The sequence below is a fragment of the Eschrichtius robustus genome, chromosome 2 (assembly GCF_028021215.1).
Source record: "Eschrichtius robustus isolate mEscRob2 chromosome 2, mEscRob2.pri, whole genome shotgun sequence".
Classification (NCBI taxonomy): Eukaryota; Metazoa; Chordata; class Mammalia; order Artiodactyla; family Eschrichtiidae; genus Eschrichtius; species Eschrichtius robustus.
Genome location: NC_090825.1, coordinates 168,634,678 through 168,655,163, shown reverse-complemented (window position 1 = coordinate 168,655,163; position 20,486 = coordinate 168,634,678). Strand labels below are relative to the sequence as shown.

Genomic DNA, 20,486 nt, shown 5'->3' with positions numbered 1-20,486 from the left:
AGATCACTCTACCCAGCAAGGATCTCATTCAGATTCGATGGAGAAATCAAAAGCTTTTCAGACAAGCAAAAGCTAACAGAATTCAGCACCACCAAACCAGCTTTACAACAAATGCTAAAGACAATTCTCTAGGAGGGAAACACAAGAGAACAAAAAGACCCACAAAAGAAACCCCAAACAATTAAGAATATGGTAATAGGAACATACATATCGATAATAACCTTGAACGTAAATGGATTAAATGTCTCAACCAAAAGACACAGACTGGCTGAATGGATACACAAGCAAGACCCATATATATGCTATCTACAAGAAATCCACTACAGACCTAGGGACACATACAGACTGAAGGTGAGGGGATGGAAAAAGATATTCCATGCAAATGGAAATCAAAAGAAATCTGGAGTAGCAATACTCATATCTGATAAAATATACTTTAAAATAAAGACTATTGCAAGAGACAAAGAAGGACATTACATAATGATCAAAGGATCAATCCAAGAAGAAGATAAAACAATTATAAATGTTTATGCACCCAACATAGGCACACCTCAATACATAAGGCAAATGCTAACAACAATGAAATGAGAAATTGACAGTAACACAATAATAGTAGGGGACTTTAACATGCCACTTACACTAATGGACAGATCATCCAAACAGAAAATAAATAAGGAAACACAAGCTCTAAGCGACACAATAGACCAGGTAGATTTAACTGATATTTATAGGACATTCCACCAAAAAGTGGCAGAATACACTTTCTTCTCAAGTGCACACGGAACATTCTCCAGGATACATCACATTTTGGGTCACAGATCAAGCCTCGGAAAATTTAAGAGAATTGAAATCGTATCAAGCATCTTTTCTGACCATAACACTATGAGATTGGAAATCAATTACAGAAAAAAAAAAACTGTAAAAAACACAAATACGAGTTCTCAGAGCTCCTGGTACGAGCTTCTTCCCTCGGGTGGATTCTTGGCTTTTCTCCCAGCATGGCCCCCAAACACCAGTCTTCACTTCCACCCCAAGCAAAGAAACCGAAGAAACCGAGACGGACTCCTGCCTCCAGGCCAGAGGAAACGTCTGCTTCTCCGAACTTGCCGAAGGAAGAAAAAGAACAGCAAGAAGCAATTGAACATATTGATGAAGTACAAAATGAAATAGACAGACTTAACGAACAAGCCAATGAGGAGATTTTGAAAGTAGAACAGAAATATAACAAACTCCGCCAACCATTTTTTCAGAAGAGGTTGGAATTGATCGCCAAAATCCCAGATTTTGGGGTAACAACATTTGTTAACCATCCACAAGTGTCTGCACTGCTTGGGGAGGAGGATGAAGAGGAGCTGCATTATTTGACAAGAGTCGAAGTGACAGAATTTGAAGATATTAAATCAGGTTACAGAATAGATTTTTATTTTGATGAAAACCCTTACTTCGAAAATAAAGTTCTCTCCAAAGAATTTCATCTGAATGAGAGTGGTGATCCATCTTCAAAGTCCACTGAAATCAAATGGAAATCCGGAAAGGATTTGACCAAACGTTCAAGTCAAACGCAGAATAAAGCCAGTAGGAAGAGACAGCATGAGGAACCAGAAAGCTTCTTCACCTGGTTTACTGATCATTCTGACGCAGGTGCAGATGAGTTAGGAGAGGTCATCAAAGATGATATTTGGCCAAATCCATTACAGTACTACTTGGTTCCGGACATGGATGATGAGGAAGGGGAAGGAGAAGAAGATGAGGAGGAGGATGAAGAGGAAGAAGGATTGGAAGATATTGATGAAGAAGGGGATGAGGATGAAGGTGAAGAAGATGAAGAGGATGATGAGGGGGAGGAAGGAGAGGACGATGAAGGAGAAGATGACTAATGGAACACTGATGGATTCCAACCTTCCTTTTTTAGTTTTCTCCAGTCCCTGGGAGCAAGTTGCAGTCTTTTTTTTTTTTTTTTCCTCCTTCTCCTCTTGTGCTCAGTTGCCCTGTTTTTGAGGTCTCTATTCTCCTTTATACCACAACTTATTTTGGGGGGAAATACCTTGAGCAGAATTCAGTGGGAAAAGAATCTCTACCCCTTTCTGTTCCAAATTCATTTTTATCCCTTCCTGTCTCAACAAAAACTTTATAGAATCAACACCACCATTCTCTGTGGGAAAAAAGAAAAACCTGCTCCCTTAGCTCTGCTGGAAGCTGGAGGGTGCTAGGCTCCTGTGTAGTAGTGCATAGAATTCTAGCTTTTTTCCTCCTTTCTCTGTATATTGGGCTCAGAGATTGCACTGTGTCTCTATGTGAATATGGACAGTTAGCGTTTACCAACATGTATCTGTCTACTTTCTCTTGTTTAAAAAAAGAAAGAAAAAACTTTAAAAAATGGGGTTATAGAAGGTCAGCAAAGGGTGGGTTTGAGATGTTTGGGTGGGTTAAGTGGGCATTTTGACAACATGGCTTCTCCTTTGGCATGTTTAATTGTGATGTTTAACGGACGTCCTTGCAGTTTAAGATGACACTTTTAAAATAAAATTCTCTCCTAATGATGACTTGAGCCCTGCCACTCGATGGGAGAATCAGCAGAACCTGTAGGATCTTATTTGCAATTGACATTCTCTATTGTAATTTTGTTCCTGTTTATTTTTTTTTAATATTTATTTATTTATTTATTTATTTATTTATTTATTTATTTATGGCTGTGTTGGGTCTTCGTTTCTGTGCGAGGGCCTTCCCCAGTTGCGGCAAGTGGGGGCCACTCTTCATTGCGGTGCGCGGGCCTCTCACTATCGTGGCCTCTCTTGTTGCGGAGCACGGGCTCCAGACGCGCAGGCTCAGCAATTGTGGCTCACAGGCCCAGTTGCTCCACGGCATGTGGGATCCTCCCAGACCAGGCCTCGAACCCGTGTCCCCTGCATCGGCAGGCAGATTCTCAACCACTGCGCCACCAGGGAAGCCCTGTTCCTGTTTATTTTTAAATTTTTCTTCTTGTTTCACTGGAAAGGAAAGATGATGCTCAGTTTTAAACGTTAAAAGTGTACAAGTTGCTTTGTTACAATAAAACTAAATGTGTACACAAAGGATTTGATGCTTTTCTCTCAGAACAGATATACTTAATATGACTTTCCAAGTTTGACTTGTATAATGTTATTGTCAAACTTTGTCACCTTAACTTCGTATTTTTTGATATGCACTTTGCAGGATGACCTCAGGGCTATGTTGATTGAGTAAAGGGATTTGAACCAATGTATTAATGTCTCCATAGCTGGGAACCCATCATGGGTACAGTTTGACATCAGTTTCTGAAATTTTTCACATCATATGGGATATCAGATTGCTGAAAACTCAGTTCTGAATATGTTGTACCCTTGATTTGTATCTCAAATTGGCATTTCAAAATATGGGCTTTTATTTACCTGGATATAATAGTGCCTGCCACCACCATCAGACAGACCTGGTGCTCTACTGCTGAGTTAATACACAGGGTGATTGTTGGCATGTCTTCACTGGCACTGTAAAATGTGGCCGAGAAGACAGGCTTTCAGAGTAAGAAGTCCGTATTGGTGGTAAGAAACTCAGGTTAGGAGTACTTTTGTCTCAAAGTACCAGCTCTTTTAGCATATAGCTCTCAAATGAGACGTGTCTGTGTGAATCTGGGGGAGATGATGGACTCTGCTCTGTCTGCTAAATGCCATTGTGCATAAATCACATTTTGAGAAGCTACCTAATGCATAAGCTTTTTAATGCTGTAAAATATAGTAGCTAAAATTAAATGCTACTTAGCTTTTTCAGAGATGAATTAATGGACCGCCTGGTCAAATTCAAAGCTTTTTGATGTATAAAAACTTTATAAGTGGAACTATTCCATCAATAGGCAAAGTGTAACGAAAACCTGTCTAGATGGATAGTATGTAATTTCTGCACAGGTCTCTGTAGCAAATACATCACTGTATGCTGGTCAGGAATCTTGCTGCAATAAAGGAACATAAAGATTAAAAAAAAATACATGGAGATTAAACAGTGCACTACCAAATAACCAAGAGATCACTGAAGAAATCAAAGAAGAAATTTTAAAAATACATAGAGACAAATGACAATGAAAACATGATGACCCAAAACCTATGGGCCGCAGCAAAAGCAGTTCTAAGAGAGAAGTTTACAGCAATTCAATCTCACCTCAAGAAACTAGAAAAATCTCAAATAAACAGTCTACCTCTACACTTAAAACAACTAGAGAAAGAAGACCAAAGAAAACATAAAATCAGTAGAAGGAAAGAAATCATAACAATCAGAGCAGAAATAAATGAAATAGAAACAAAGAAAACAATAGCAAAGATCAATAAAACTAAAATCTGGTTCCTTGAGAAGATAAACAAAATTGATAAACCCTTAGCCAGACTCATCAAGAAAAAAAGGGAGAGGAGGCAAACCAATAAAATTAGAAATGAAAAAGGAGAAATCACAAATGACACCACAGAAATACAAAGGGTTATAAGAGACTACTACAAACTGTTGTATGCCAATAAAATGGTCAACCATGAAGAAATGGACAAATTCTTGGAAAGGTTCACTTTTCCAAGACTGAACCAGGAAGAATTAGAAAATATAAATAGACTATCACAAGTAATGAAATTGAAAGTGTAATTAAAAATCTTCCAACAAACAAAGTCCAGGATCAGATGGCTTCACAGGGGAATTCTATCAAACATTTAGAGAAGAGCTAACACCTATCCTTCTCAAGCTCTTCCAAAAAATTGCAGAGGGAGGAACACTCCCAAACTCATTCTATGAGGCCACCATCACCCTGATACCAAAACCAGACAAAGATATCACAATAAAAGAAAATTATAGACCAATAGCACTGATGAACATAGATGCAAAAATCCTGAACAAAATACTAGCAAACAGAATCCAACAACACATTAAAAGGATCATACACCATGATCAAGTGGGATTTATCCCAGAGATGCAAGGATTCTTCAATATACACAAATCAATCAATGTGATACACCATATTAACAAATTAAGGAATAGAAATCATATGATCATCTCAATAGATGCTGAAAAAGCTTTTGACAAAATTCAACACCCATTTATGATAAAAAAACTCTCCAGAAAGTGGGCATAGAGGGAACCTACCTCACCATAGTACAGCCTAGATATGACAAACCCACATCAAGCATCATACTCAATGGTGAAAAACTGAAAACATTTCCACTAAGATCAGGAACAAGACAAGGATATCCACTCTCATCACTCTTATTCAACATTGTTTTGGAAGTCCTAGCCACAGCAATCAGAGAAGAAAAGCAAATAAAAGGAATACAAATTGGAAAAGAAGTAAAACTGTCACTGTTTGCAGATGACATGATACTATACATAGAAAATCCTAAAGATGCCACCAGTAAACTAGTAGAACTAATCAATGAATTTGGTAACGTTGCAGGATACAAAATTAATGCACAGAAATCTGGCATTCCTATACAGCAACAACAAAAACTCAGAGAGAGAAATTAAGGAAACAATCCCATTTACCGACACAACAGAAAAAAATAAATACCTAGGAATAAACCTGCCTAAGGAGACGAAAGACTTGAACTCAGAAAACTATAAAACACTTATGAAAGAAATCAAAGATGGAGAAATCAAACAGATGGAGAAATATACCATGTTCTTGGATTGGAAGAATCAATATTGTGAAAATGACTATACTACCCAAAGGAATCTACAGATTCAATGCAATCCCTATCAAACTACCAATGGCATTCTTCACAGAATTAGAACAAAAAAAATTTACAATTTGTATGGAAATACAAAAGACCCCGAATACCCAAAGCAATCTTGAGAAAGAAAAAGGAAGTTGGAGGAATCAGGCTTCCTCACTTCAAATTATACCACAAAGCTACAGTAGTAAAGACAGTATGGTACTGGCACAAAAACAGAAATATAGACCAATGGAACAGGATAGAATGCCCAGAGATAAACCCACGCACATATGGTCACCTAATTTACGACAAGGGAGGCAAGAACATACTGTGCAGAAAGGACAGCCTCTTTAATAAGTGGTGCTGGGAAAACTGGACAGCTACATGTAAAAGAATGAAATTAGAACACTACCTAACACCATACAAAAAAATAAACTACAAATGGGTTAAAGACCTAAAGGTAAGGCCAGACACTATAAAACTCTTAGAGGAAAACATAGGCAGAACACTCTATGACATATACCACAGCAAGATCTTTTTTGATCCACCTCCTACAGTAATGGAAATAAAAACAAAAATAAGCAAATGGGGCTTAGTTAAACTTAACAGCTTTTGCACAGCAAAGGAAACCATAAACAAGACAAAAAGACAACCCTCAGAATGGGAGAAATTATTTGCAAATGAAGCAACAGACAAAGGATTAACCTCCAAAATATACAAACAGCTTATGGAGCTCAATATCAAAAAAACAAACAACCCAATCCAAAAATGGGCAGAAGACCTAAATAGACATTTCATCAAGGAAGACATACAAATGGCCAAGAGGCACATGTAAAGATGCTCAACATCACTAATTATTAGAGAAATGCAAATCAAAACTACAATGAGGTATCACCTCACGCCAGTCTGAATGGCTATTATCAAAAAATGTAGAAACAATAAATGCTGGAAAGGGTGTGGTGAAAAGGGAACCCTAATGCACTGTTGGTGGGAATGTAAATTGATACAACCACTATGGAAAACAGTATGGATGTTCCTTAAAAGCTAAAAATAGAACTACCATATGACCCAGCAATCCCTCTACTGGGCATATACCCTGAGAAAACCATAATTCAAAAGAGTCATGTACCACAATTTTCATTGCAGCACTATTTACAATAGCCAGGACATGGAAGCAACCTAAGTGTCCATCGACAGATGAATGGATAAAGAAGATGTGGCACATATATACAATGGACTATTGCTCAGCCATAAAAAGAAACGAAACTGAGTTATTTGTAGTGAGGTGGTTGTACCTAGAGTCTGTCATACAGAGGAAGTAAGTCAGAAAGAGAAAAACAAATACCATATGCGAACGCATATATATAGAATCTAAAAAAAGAACAATGGTACTGATGAACCTAGTTGCAGGCCTGGAATAAAGATTTAGACCTAGAGAATGGACTTGAGGACACAGGGTGGGAGCTGGAAGCTGGAGCGAGAGAAGTCAGACACAGAAGGACACACAGGGTGTGACCCCACTGAGGGGAAACGTCCAGAACAGGTAGATCCACAGAGTCAGAGTGGGATCCTGGTTGTCAGGGGCAAGGGAGGGGAGGGAATGATAACTAAGGGCGTGAGGGACATTTTTGGCGTGAGGGAAATGTTCCAAAACAGGGCAGTAGTGACGGCTGCACAGCTCAGTAAAGTGTCCCCACGCGCTCCGGTGCAGCCTGTGAGAGCATCGCTCTCAGGACGAAGAGCTGACCGCAGGAAAACTGAACGAGCACTGGGTCCTGGGCCCAGACGCTCAGCTGGTGACCCCCCCCCCACCCCGTGGGGAAGTTACTGGGACTTGCTGAGCCTCCACCGAGACTGGCAGCAGCCCCAGGGCCTCACAGGGCGCGGCGCTCCCGGCCCCAGAGCCTCCCCTCTGGTTCTCACCACCGCCTGTCACCAGAGTCGCAGGCAACGTGCCTTTCTTTTCCTTTGTCTTTTTTGAAGGCAACTCTTGAATACATGTATTTAACATGCAGGTAATCAGTCCTGACTCCTTGATCTGGGGCTTCCAGCCTCCAGAGTCCCGAGGACATCCACTTCCGTTACTTACGCGCCCAGTGCGTGGGGTTTGATGATGGAAGCTGACACGGAGGGCGTCGCCACGTGCGGGGTGACATCAGCGGAAGAATCCCATCGCGAGGGTCTGCCTGAGGACCACGGGAGAGCCCGGGCCCTCCCCGCCCCCTGCCTGCAGCCCCGCGCCCACACCCTCCTGGGAGTGGAGCTGGTGCATTGCTTGCCAGAACTCATGGAAGTAGGTCTCCAGCTCATCATGCTGCAACAAGGAGGGCGGGTTGGGCGTAGGCTTGGTGAAGTTGGCCACCATGGCCGCGATGGCGATCTGGCGCCTCCCATCCTGCTGCAGGCAGCCCCGCTGCAGGTCAAAGCAGGCCATGTGCCTGGACCTCCCTTCCCTGGAGAGGGACGCGGGTGAGGCCCTGCTTCCACAGAGGAGCCCCGGCCCATGGCCGACAGGTTCCCCCACACATGCACCGAGGGTAGAGGTCCAGGTAGAACTTGCCGATGGATGCCCTTGCCCGAGGCCGCGTCCTGGACCGTGTAGAGCCTCACATCTTCATGACACATGTTGGCGCCCTTCTCCAGGTCTAAGGTCAGCCCCAGCAGCTCCTGGGAGATGCCCAGCCGCCCACGTGTGACCACCTGCATGGGGAAGGACTCATTGAGCAGGTACTGGTCCACGTGGTAGCGCGTCTCCTCCCCCTGCTTCATGTAGTAGCGCAGGTCCTAGACGTTGATGGGCCCGTCAAAGTGCAGGCCCCGCCTCTGGCACTCGGCCTTCTTTAGCTCCAGGATCACGGCCGCTCCTGCTCCCCAAGGGGCTTCAGCTTCTGGGCCAGCTCATCTGCGGGCGGAGGGGAGAGGCTCGGCTATGTCCCTGTGGCAGCCCCCCAGCCGCCCCCCACCCCACGCCCCTCGAGGCAGAATGAAGGGTTGGGGAAGGCGACCCCCAAGGGCTGACACAGTGGGGTCCCAGGCAGCACCACGTCCAGTCAAGGTCCGCCTGACCCCCGTCCCCACTGGGACTCGGGGAGGTGGGGTTACCTAGGAAAGTGTTCACCAGCTGGCTGGTCTTGGCCATGTTCATCTCCAGCACGGAGTCGGCACGCGTGCTGAACCCCAGCAGGCGGGACTTCTGAGCCTGCAGCCTTACCAGCTCCCCGAGGATCGCGCAGTTCTCCTGGAACCCAGAGACGGCCAGCGCTGGGGACCGTGGGCCACGCCCTCCCCACGGGCCCCGGGCCAGGTCTCTGCGGGCGGGCAGGGCTCTCAGGCCACTGGCGGGCACAGCCAATCCCCCTCCCTCCTCCTCCTGGCCCGGATTTCTAGACACTTTGGTGCTGTGCTAACACGTGGTCTTTATGAACACAGGTCCTTTTGGAACCAGAAACGGCGTGAACCGTGATGGGCTCTAAGGCCAAGGGCAGGAAGAAATGCGGCCAGGCTCTCCAGGAGCCACCCAGGGGCCTCCCCGGGCTCAACAATACAAACTCGGCTGCCGTGCAGACAGCAGCTCCTGCCCACGGCGCCCGAACACCCAGCCCCTGGACGGCGAGACGCCTGTTGCTGCAGGTGGCCGGGGGCTGGCTGGTGAGGCCCGGCCCCAGGCATACGCCACCTTCTCTGGGGCCACCTCTCCGGCTCTGCGGTGGGGTTCTCCTGGGAGCCCCCAGTCACCACAGGACCAACGTGGCCTGTCTGCAGCCCAAGAAGGTGGGGACACAGGACTGTCCCCCGTGCCCCCCTCATCACCCGCGAGGCCAAGCAAGCACCAGTGGTGTCTGAGGGGAAGATGAAGGGCTCGTGCACAGCCCCCATCTACTGAAGATGCTGAAAGGGAGAAGCACAGACTGCAGCCACACGCGGTATGGACCAAACGCAAGTGTCCTTGCAGGACCCGATGTCTGAATGTCAAGGCCGTACCCGGGCCACAGTGAGAAGGCCCAGACCCCACGCAAGGCACAGAGAGGGGATGGGGGGAACATCTGTGAATCTGAGCTCATCGGGCATCACCCCAGAGGGAGCGGGAGAGGGAGAGGGAGAGAGCCAGAAGGAGATACGGAGGGAGAGGGAGAGAGAGGAAGGTACAGACGTCTCTCCCTTCCCTGGGGGTTCTGTAGTGCAGCCAAGGCTGAAAACCACTGCATTTCGGGAGATGGGTCCTCATGGAAAAGTTAAATAGTAGCTCATGGCATTATCGACACATATTAAAAAGGCCCCAAATGTTGGGGAGTCAGGGAGGGGAGCTGGCGGCCGCCTCGTAAACAAGGAGAGATTGGGCATCAGAGGAGGTGCCTGTGCAGCCCGCCGCCGCCGCCCAGGGCCCCGCAGACTTCATCTCCCAGCTGTGGTCCCGGGCTGGAAGGCAGCGGGGAGGTCAGGCCGTCCAAGCATCAACGTTGACTTCAGGGCTGATCTAAAAGGTGCCTGGTGTTTGTTGAAGCAGAAAATAGAGAAAGCAGTGGGGAGAGGATGGGAGGGGGAGGGAGCCCCCATCAGCCCTTCTCCCTGTCTCCCTCTCTGTCTCCCTCTCTCCCTCCCTCCCTCCCTCTACCTCCCTGCCTGTCACTCTCCCTCTCCCTCCATCTCTCCCTCTGCCTCTCTCCCTCCCTCTTTCCCTGTCCCTCTTGCCCTGTCCCTCTCTCCCTCCCTCCATCCCTGTCTCTCTTTCCCTGTCCCTCTCTCCCTCTCCCTCTCTCCCTGTCCCTCTCTGCCTCCCTCTCTCCCTCCCAACATCCCTGTCCCTCTCTGCCTCCCTCTCTCCCTCCGTCCATCCCTGTCTCTCTTTCCCTGTCCCACTGTCCCTCTCCCTCTTTCCCTCTCCCTCTCTCCCTGTCGCTCTTTCCCTGTCCCTGTTTCCCTGTTCCGCTCTTAGTCTACCTCTTTCCCTCTCCCTCTCTCCCTCCCTCTCTCCCTCTCGTGCTCCCTCTCCCTCTCCCTCCACCTCCTTAGGGAAGGAGGTGGAGGGAGAGGGACGGGGAGAGGGAGAGAGAGGGGGGAGAGGGAGAGAGGGATAGAGGGAGGGAGGGAAAGACAAAGACCGTCTCTCCCTCCCTCCCTCTATCCCTCTCTCCCTCCCTCTCTCCCTCTCCCTTGCTCCCTCTCCTCCCTCTCCCTCTCCCTCCAACTCTCCCTCTCCCTCCAGCTCTTCATCTCCCTCACTCCCTCCCAGAGATGGAGAGACGGAGGAAGAGGCAGAGACAAGGGAGAGGGAGAGAGGGAGAGGGAGAGAAGGGGGAGAGAGAGGGAGAGAGAGAGAGGTCTCTTCCTCCCTCCCTTTCCCTCTCTCCTCCTTCTCTCCCTCTCTCCCTCTTCCCTCTCCCTCTCCCTCTTTCCCCCCTCCCTCTCCCCCTCTTCCTCGTCTCTGCCTCTCCCTCCATCTCTCCCTCTCTGGGAGGGAGTGAGGGAGAGCGAGAGACGGAGGGAGAGGGAGAGACAGAGGGAGGGAGAGGGAGAGGGAGGGAGGGAGAGGGAGAGATGTAGGGAAAGGGCGAGGGAGGGAGAGGGAAAGAGGGCGAGACGTCTCTCCCTCTCCCTCTCCCTCCACCTCCCTCTCTCCATCTCCCTCCCTTCCTCTCCCTCTCCTAGAGGGAGGGAGGGAGAGGGAGAGACAGAGGAAGAGGAGAGGGAGGGAGCGAAGGAGAGGGGGAGTCGGAGAAGGAGGTAGGGAGAGGGAGAAGGAGAGAGAGAGCCTGCTTCCCTCTCTGTCTCCCTCCCTCCCGCTCCGTGTCCCTCTCTCCTCCCTCTCCCTCTGTCTCTCCCTCTCTGGGAGGGAGAGAGGGAGAGGGAGGAGGGAGGGAGAGTGAGAAGGAGGGAAAGTGATGGAGGGAGGGAGAGGGAGAGAGGGTGAGGGAGAGAGGGAGAGAAGGAGGAGAGAGGGAGAGGGAGGAAGGAAGAGACATCTCTCTCTCTCCCTCTCTTCCCCCTCCCTCTCCCTCTCCCTCTCTCCCTCTCCCTTGTCTCTGCCTCTCCCTCCGTCTCGTCTCTCCCTCTCTGGGAGGGAGTGAGGGAGATGGAGAGACGGAGGGAGAGGGAGAGTTAGAGGGAGAGGGAGAGGGAGGAGAGGGGGGAGGGAGAGAGAGAGAGAGAGAGAGGGATAGAGGGAGGAAGGGAGAGATGTCTTTCCCTCCCTCCCTCTATCCCTCTCTCCCTCTCTCCCCCCTTTCTCTCCCTCTCCCCCTCCCTCTCCTGCTCTCTCTCCCTCTCCCTCCACCTCCTTCCCTCTCCAGAGAGGGAAGGAGGTGGAGGGAGAGGGAGAGGGAGGGAGGGAGAGGGAAAGATGTAGAGGCACAGCGGAACAAGGAAACAAGGACAGGGAAACAGGCACAGGGAGAGAGGGAGGGAGGGAGAGGGAGAGAGGAGAGGGAAGAGGGAGAGGAAAGAGGGAGAGGAAAGAGGGAGAGGAAACAGGGAGAGGAAAGAGGGAGAGGAAAGAGGCAGAGGGAGAGAGGGAGAGGGAAGTGGGAGAGGGAGAGGGAAGAGGGAGAGAGCGAGAGGGAAGAGGGAGATAGAGGGAGAGAGGGAGGGAGAGAGGGAGAGACAGATGGAGAGAGAGAGAGGGAGAGAGAGAGAGGGAGAGGGAAAGAGGTAGAGGGAGAGCGGAACAGGGAAAGAGGGACAGGGAGAAAGGGAGGGAGAGAGGGAGGAGAGGAAGCAGGGAGAAAAGAGAGAAAGAACACACCATCTACATTTCTGTCAAATGACACCGGGGATCCTTACACAACCAGGAGAAAATAACACAGGGAGGCTCTTTCTCAGCTGGAACTGGAACTGCAGACAGGGCCAAACACCACCAGGCTGGCCACACATGTCCAGCCGCCGCTCCAGCCCCGTCAGCCGTGAGTCCGATCACCAGGGCTCTGAGTGTCTGCTCCAGGGAGCTGGGGTTCACCCTCTCACCCGGGAGGCCGGGCCAAGACAGCAGGGCCCCAGGCTGGACACATAGGGGGCAAAGCATCCCCACAGGACAGCTTGTGCGAGCAGATTCAGCTGCCAGATTCTAGAGGCCCGGGACCACCCTGTGGCCCGTGAAACCCAGGAGCCACGAGGGTCTTGCATCGTGATTCCTGTCCCTTGGACTGTAAAGTTTATGTAGGGAATCTTGGAAACAGTGGTAACAAGGCTGAATTGGAATGAGCTTTAGGCTATTATGGACCACTCTGAAGTGTGTGGGTTGCTAAAAACCCTCCCGGCTTCACTCTTGTTGAACGTGAAGATCCCCGAGATGCAGCCGATGCTGTCCGAGAACTGGATGGGAGAACACTATGTGGCTGCCGAGTAAGAGTGGACCTGTCGAATGGGGAAAAGAGAAGTCGAAATCGTGACCGCCTCCTTCTTGGGGTCGTCGCCCTCAAGATGATTATCGGAGGAGGAGTCCTGCACCTCCCACACATCTCCGAGATGGAGAGCCTTCTCCGTCAGCCAGAGCAGGTCCCTTTCTAGATATAGGAGAAGAGAGAGATCCCTGTCCCAGGAGAGAAATCACAAGCCGTCCCGATCTTTCTCTACGTCTCCTAGCCGATCTAGGCCAAATGAAAGGAAATAGAAGACCACTTTGCAAGAGGAGTGGTGTACGGGGAATAACTTCATTTGGCAGGAGTATGTACAGAAAATTCAAGTTTTGTTTGAGACTTCCGAAGCTTGGTGCACTTTTTAAATGTTTTAGTTGTTCACATTTGTTTGTCTCTTGACCCAGTGACACATAAAGGTGTCAATCTCTACAGTTTGAAATGGGTTATATGAGGCATGTAATATGAAGAATTGTTACCTTACAGTGTTCCCTTAAGCAAAATTGAATTTGCTTTGAATTTTTGGTCTTGCCTAGGCTGATAATAAAACTCTAACTCCTGCCCACCTAAAGTGTGATGTTTACTATTATGGAAACATTGAAAAGACTTTCTGTAGCTGGGATATGGTATGCAGCTGTAGTTAAGCAAGCAGTCTTTAAAAGGTGCTGTGAACACAAGTCAGCAGGTAAAAATGAAAGCCGCACCCTTACCCTAGATTAGAGGTTTAAAAATTCCACTAGTCTTCACACCGGACAAGAGGTTGTCCAGGGAGTTTAGAATCTAAGAAGTTTCAAGGAAGTTGGTTTACCTTTGAGTTAGGTCATAAGTCCCCTCTGTGATTGCTGTACATGAATACATAGCTCTTTGTAATATTTTTTGGAAATTTGAGGTTATCAAGATACCAATGTCCTGCCAGATTAAGAGTATATTGTAGAGCTGACCTTTGAGTTACTGTGCAATTTTTTTTTCATGCTGTCATTTGTAATATGTTTTGTGAGAATCCTTGGGATTAAAGTGTTGGTTGCAAAGGAAAAAAAGAAAAGAAAAGAATCTGCCTGCCAATGCAGGGGACACAGGTTCAAGCCCTGGTCCGGGAAGATCCCAGGTGCCGCAGATCAACTAAGCCCGTGGGCCACAACTACTGAGCCTGTGCTCTAGATCCTGGGAGCCAGAACTACTGAGCCCCCGTGCCACAACTACAGAAGTCCGCACGCAACGAAGACCCAACGCAGCAAAAAAAAAAAAAAAAAAACAAAAACAAGACGATACTGGCCAGGTGATCAAGGGTAAAATCGTTTGTCATAAGTCCCGTTGATGGTGTGTATCCTTGATGTGACCTGAGGAGAATGGCATTTTTATCTTTGTCTGGATCTTCCGCCCCAAACCTCATAACTCCAGACCAACCATAAGAAAAACATCAGAAAACAAACAGACAAACAAATTGAGGGACAAAATACCTGACCAGTCCTCCTCAAAACTTTCAAGGTATCAAAACCCAGGGACGTCTGAGAAATGTCACAGCCCAGAGGAGACTGGGACAGAAAAAGGATGTTAGGGGAAAACTAGGGAAATTCTAATCAAGTGTGGACTTTAGTTAATAACAATGTATCCATCTTGGTTCCTTAGTTGGATAAACATGTCGTACTAACGTACTAACGTGTTGGAAATAGGGATACTGGGTTAGGGTCCACGGCACTCTGTACACTCTGTACAGATCTTTGCAACTTTTTTGTAACTCTAAGCTATTCTAAAATTAAGCGAGTACTGAACAGAGATAAGAATGTTATTTCCCTGATTTGAACATGCCTGAGTTTCTTCTCATGGTCACATTTTTGCTATCTGGATGTGTCTTGGAATCAGTAGCAAAGGAGAGTTGCCAGCCCCTGGGAAGATGTGGGTGGTTTGCAGGTGGCTTGCTCTGGAGCTGAAGACCACGGTGGGAAGTCTGCAGCCTCGGGCTGCACTTAGAAGCATGGGAGGGGATGGGCCAGCTCAGTTCGGGATGGAACCTATAAATAAAACTTTTTTCTTTTCCATTATGGCTTATCACAGGATATTGAATATAGTTCCCTGTGCTAGACAGTAGGACGTTGTAGTTTATCCATCCTATATTTAATAGTTTGCATCTGCTAACCCCAAACTCCCAATCCAACCCTCCCTCACTGTTTCTCCCCCTTGGCAACCACAAGTCTGTTCTCTATGTCTGTGAGTCTGTTTTTGTTTCATAGACGAGTTCATTTGTGTCATATTTTAGATTTCACATATAAGTGAGATCATATGATATTTGTCTTTCTCTTCTGACTTACTTCACTTAGTATGATAATCTCTAGGTCCATCCACGTTGCTGCAAATAGCATTATTTCATTCTTTTTATGGCTGAATAATATTCCACTGTATATATGTACCACATCTTCTTTATCCATTCATCCATCAGTGGACATTTAGGCAACTTCCATGTCTTGGCTATTGTAAATAGTGCTGCAATGAACATTGGGGTGCATGTATCTTTTCTTTCTTTCTTTCTTTCTTCCTTTCTTTCTTTCTCTCTCTCTCTTTCTCTCTTTCTTTCTTTGTCTCTCTCTGTTTCTCTGTTTCTCTCTTTCTTTTTTCTTTCTTCTTTTATTGTCACACGGCATGTGAGATCTTAGTTCCCTGACCAGAGATGGAACCCATGCCCCCTGCACTGGAAGCACGGAGTCTTAACCACTGGACCACCAGGGAAATCCCAGGGGTGTATGTATAGTTTTGAATTAGAGTTTTCTCCGGATCTATGCCCAGGAGTGGAATTGCGGGACCCTATGGCAGCTGTATCTGTTCCTGCACGTCTCACATCAACCACCTGCACTCCAATCCTTGCTCTCAACGTCATCTTCGGGGAACCCAACCTGCGACAGGGACCTTGACAAGAAGAAATGGCTCAGGGAAAAGCTACCTGCACAGGGAGGAGATAGAGGCCATCGCCCCTGGGGTGCGGCGGGGAGAGTGGGCACAGAGATTTGTCATTTCACCCCCGATACTCATCTCAGCCCTCCTGGCTGCCCCACTCTAGGTCACCTCGGGATACAGAGGTGACCCGGTTAGAGTCCCTGCCTGTGCAGGAAGCTGGGGGCACCAGCGGGTCTGAATCATATTAGTGCAGGGCCTCCCCCGCGGCACTGGGGTTATTCGGGGCGGGTCACCCTCTGCTGAGGGCCCCTCCTGGGCACTGTGTGGGGTTTAGCAGCATCCCTGGCCGCACCCATTTGATTCCAAGGGCCCCTCCCCCCCAAGTTGTGACAACCACAGATTTTCCCCACACATCACGGAAGAACTGGGTGAGGCGGGGGGCAGGATGGCCCTGGGCGAGGACAGCTGTGTTGAAGCAACCAGCCTGGCCCAGGGCAAGGTCTGCCCCAATCCCGTCAGCGCCTGCATTTAGAACTGCCCCTTTCCTCTCCCACCTCCCCTGCCCTGCAGTGGTCTCCGAGACTCCTCTCTCATCCCCATGTAATAAATCACACCTTCTCAGTTTACTGTTTGCTGCCCTCGCTAGAACGTGAGCTCTTTGAGGACAGGGATGCGGTTATGTCCCCAGCACCTAGAAGAGTGTCTGCTGTGTAGTAGATGCTTCCTAAATACTTGCTGAATAAAGGAGCTGAATAAAGGGATGAGTGGATGAATGAATGAAGGTTACAATGGAAGGAGGGGGGAGATTCCCTTTCTAGCTCTCGGGGGTTGGGAGATCAAGTGAAAGATCCGTCCTAAATAGGCTGACCAGCCTTCTGGGGTTCCCCGCGACTGAGGGTTTCCCCACAGTTCCAGCGCTCAAACCTGAGCGGTCCTGGGCAAACTGGGGGCGGGTGTTGGTCACCCTATCTAAACACAGTAACAATTCCAGCTGCAGTAGCAATGGCCAATGACCTCTACGGTCTTATTGACCATGCACAGTTCTTTACCTGGCGGGGAAGGGTGGGCCGGGATTGGAATTCTGGTGATCCAGGGCGGGTGAGGGCACACCCCGGGCTTGTGTAGGGGAGTCCAGGAAGGTTCTGGAGGAAGTGACAGTGACACAGGAGGGAGGGAGGAGTCGAAGGAAGAACGTCCCACATGACAACGTGTGCCAATGGCCCTGGGCCCAAGGTCACACCTGACCAGGGCTTGCTTTTTTTTTTTTCTAATTTACTTTTTCCCACATGGATATGCAATTGTCCTAATGCCATTTATTGAAAACTCCTTAATTTCCCCACTTTCTGTCATATCAAGTTCTCATATATCTGTTTCTGGACCTTTATTCTATACCATAGAGCTATACGTCCCATCCTTGCACCACTAGGGCTGTTTCATCACTATAACTTTATTTTTTATTCATTTATTTTTTTTGGCCGGGCCATGCGGCATGTGGGATCTTATTTCCCTGACCAGGGATCGAACCCGCGCCCCCAGCAGTGGAAGCTCGGAGTCTTAATCACTGGACCTCCAGGGAAGTCCCCAGGGCTTGCTTTGACATCCATCGAATGGTGGCAGGTGGGCGCGGGGAGCAGCTTTCTGTGAGCCATCCTGTGTAGAAATGCAGGGTGGAGGGGAGGACAGATGGAGCGGGAGGCGAAGAAGCGGAGGAGGGAGGGAGGGCGGGCGAGAGATAGAGAGTTTCCGGAGACAATAGCTCTGGCTGTGTCCTAGGGCATGAAAGCTGAAAATAGCTCCTAGTGCCGGGAGCCTTGGAGCCGGAGCCTGGGAGCCAGGGTGACTGGCTCTCCTCCCTGGTGTGTGTGTGTTGGGGGGTGGTGGCTCTGGGCTTCTCAGGCTGGGAATGGGGTGCACAGAGCAGCGACGGAGCAGGGACCCTTCTCTCTGGGACCTCGTGGGCCATCCTCAGCTCACAAAGCTGAGCCACTCCTGGCCCTACGAGTGGGGGGCTTATCCTCTCTGTCCCCTGGATCACACCCCCTCACACACAACTTCCCCGTGTGTGTTCCCAGCAACCAAGAGAATCTGTTTTTAAAAGGTTTGGGGGAGGGGGGTAAACATACAAACAAGAGCAGAATGGATACTTTTTCAGAATGTGAATGGCTCTGTGTAAGCCCACCCCCAGGGTAACCACAGTCCTGACCTCTAACACCCTTGACGAGTCAGCCGTGGTCTGGGCTTGCGGACCCACGGAAGCTTCCTCATCCCCTCCTTCAGATCCCGTCGCTCCCTCGGCGTCTTTGTGAGAAGCACCCGGGGAAGTGGGACTGCTAGGCTGTACTGCTGCTAGAACTCCACCTGGGCTCCACCAGGCTCCAGCCCCCCGCCCTGTGCACCTCTCTGACCCTGAGGCACCTCAACTGGTAAGAGCCGCATCACCTTCCCTCCCGGGACTTGTGACACTTAAGGCAGACACCGAAAGGACAAGCCTTTGGCTCCCTGCCTGGCAAAGAGCAGCTACTCAATTGTCATAAGTGTCCGTATCAGTGAGGGTTCTCCAGACAAACAGAATCCATAGGGGGTGTGTGCGTATATACACACACACGTACATATGTACACGCATACAAAAATATACAGCTGTGTATATATGCAGTATGCGTACACACATATACACATATAGTATATACAATACACACGTACATATATACACACATATAAAATGCATAGTTTGTATATATACAGTATGTATACACACATATACACATAATAGATACAATACACACAGACATATACACTATACATACACACATATAAAATGCATAGTTTGTATATATACAGTATGTACACATACGTATAACACATGCAATATACACAGCTAGGTACATATATATCATACATATATACACACATACAAAGATATTTAGGTGTGTATATAGACAGTATACATACATACACATATAATATATGCAATACATACATGTACATACATATAGACACACATATACACCTACATATAAAAGCATATAGCATAAAAATATATATGTACTGTATATATAAATTCATCGTATATATACATACATATATCATATATATAAGATATAGACACATACATATATACAATGTATACACACACATACACACCTATATGTAAATATGCGCATGTACATACACATATAAATACATACGCAAGTGTGTATATAATAGTATATACATATATATATAATACCTAGAAACATATACACATACAGGTATACAACATATATACAACCTATATATAAATATACACTGTATACATACATACATACAGTGTACATATACTGTATATATACACACCCATATATTAATATATGGGTGTGTGTATATATACAGCATGTTCACATTTATAATATGTATACTATATATATACACATACATACATGTACACAATATATACACACAAATATATAGGCTTGTATGTATACTGTATATAGTACTTACACATATACCACAAATGCACGCACATATAAACATATATGTATACATATATATAATATGTATACACACATATACAAATTAATAGGCTTGTATATATTCAGTATTTTTACATATATAGTTTTGTTTTAAGGAGTTGACTCATGTGACCGTGAGGCAGGCAAGTCAGGGCAGGACTCTGGGCTGGAGACACAGGGAAGAGGTGATGTCCCAAGGCCATTGGAGGAACAGTTCCCTCTTTCTACGGAACCTCATTTTTCTCTCCAGTCCTTCAACTGATTGACGAGGCCCATCCACGCCGTGGCATTGACAATCTCCTTTACGCAAAGTGGACCAATTTCAGTGTTCATCTCTTCTGAAAAATACCTTCCTGGCCACATCTGGAATAATGTTTGTGGTTGCCGGGGCCCCACGCAGTGCGCACGTGAGATTAACCATCCCCGTGGCGATGATGACACTTTATTTTCTCCCTTGACCATTGTCACTACTATTCCAATTAAAATGGCAGCGCCATGAGGGCAGGGCATTTCCTTTTTTGCCAGTACTGAGCGTCCAGGGTCTGGTGCCTAGCATAGGCTAAATACACGGCATTTTTGTGAACAGAAGCCGGGATTCCAGCTGTCATATTTAATGAGGAATTATAGTCTTATTATTGGTGGTGGTGGGGGGGGTTGTCATGGTACGTCAAGGGCGGGAGTCGAACCCGCCACCCCAGGCCCCGAGGGATCTCCCCGGGTCCCCACTTCGGGCCGGTGGGGGTGGCCGGGGGCAGCCGAAGACGTGCGTGCGTGCGTGCGTGAGAGGGGGCGTGTCCACGGGGCGGGCGGTGCTCGCCACGAGTGAGTGGTTCAGTTCGGCCCCGGCTCATTGTGCTCGCCTCACGCCGGCCCGAGTTGGCAGCAGCGCTGGAGGCCCCGGGCCGGTGACCACAAAGAGGGAGCCGGGGGCCGGACGGGAGCGCGGCGGCGGCGGCGGCGGCTGAGGCCCAGGCTAGGCCCCCTCCCCTCAGCCTCCCGCCCGCCTGCCCCGCCCCCGCCGGCGGCGCCCCGCCCCTCCCCTAACCGCCAGACTAGCCTGGTGGGGGGGC

At 48.1% G+C, this 20,486-nt stretch overlaps 1 protein-coding gene across 1 annotated transcript; it reads left to right on the top strand.

Moving 5' to 3' along the window:
• The first annotated feature begins 998 nt into the window (after positions 1–998).
• On the top strand, positions 999–1,931 carry LOC137758777 (protein SET-like). Its single transcript, XM_068534779.1, has one exon. The coding sequence runs from the start codon at positions 999–1,001 to the stop codon at positions 1,875–1,877; it is 879 nt and encodes a 292-aa protein (XP_068390880.1). The 3' UTR covers positions 1,878–1,931.
• Positions 1,932–20,486: the final 18,555 nt, after the last annotated feature.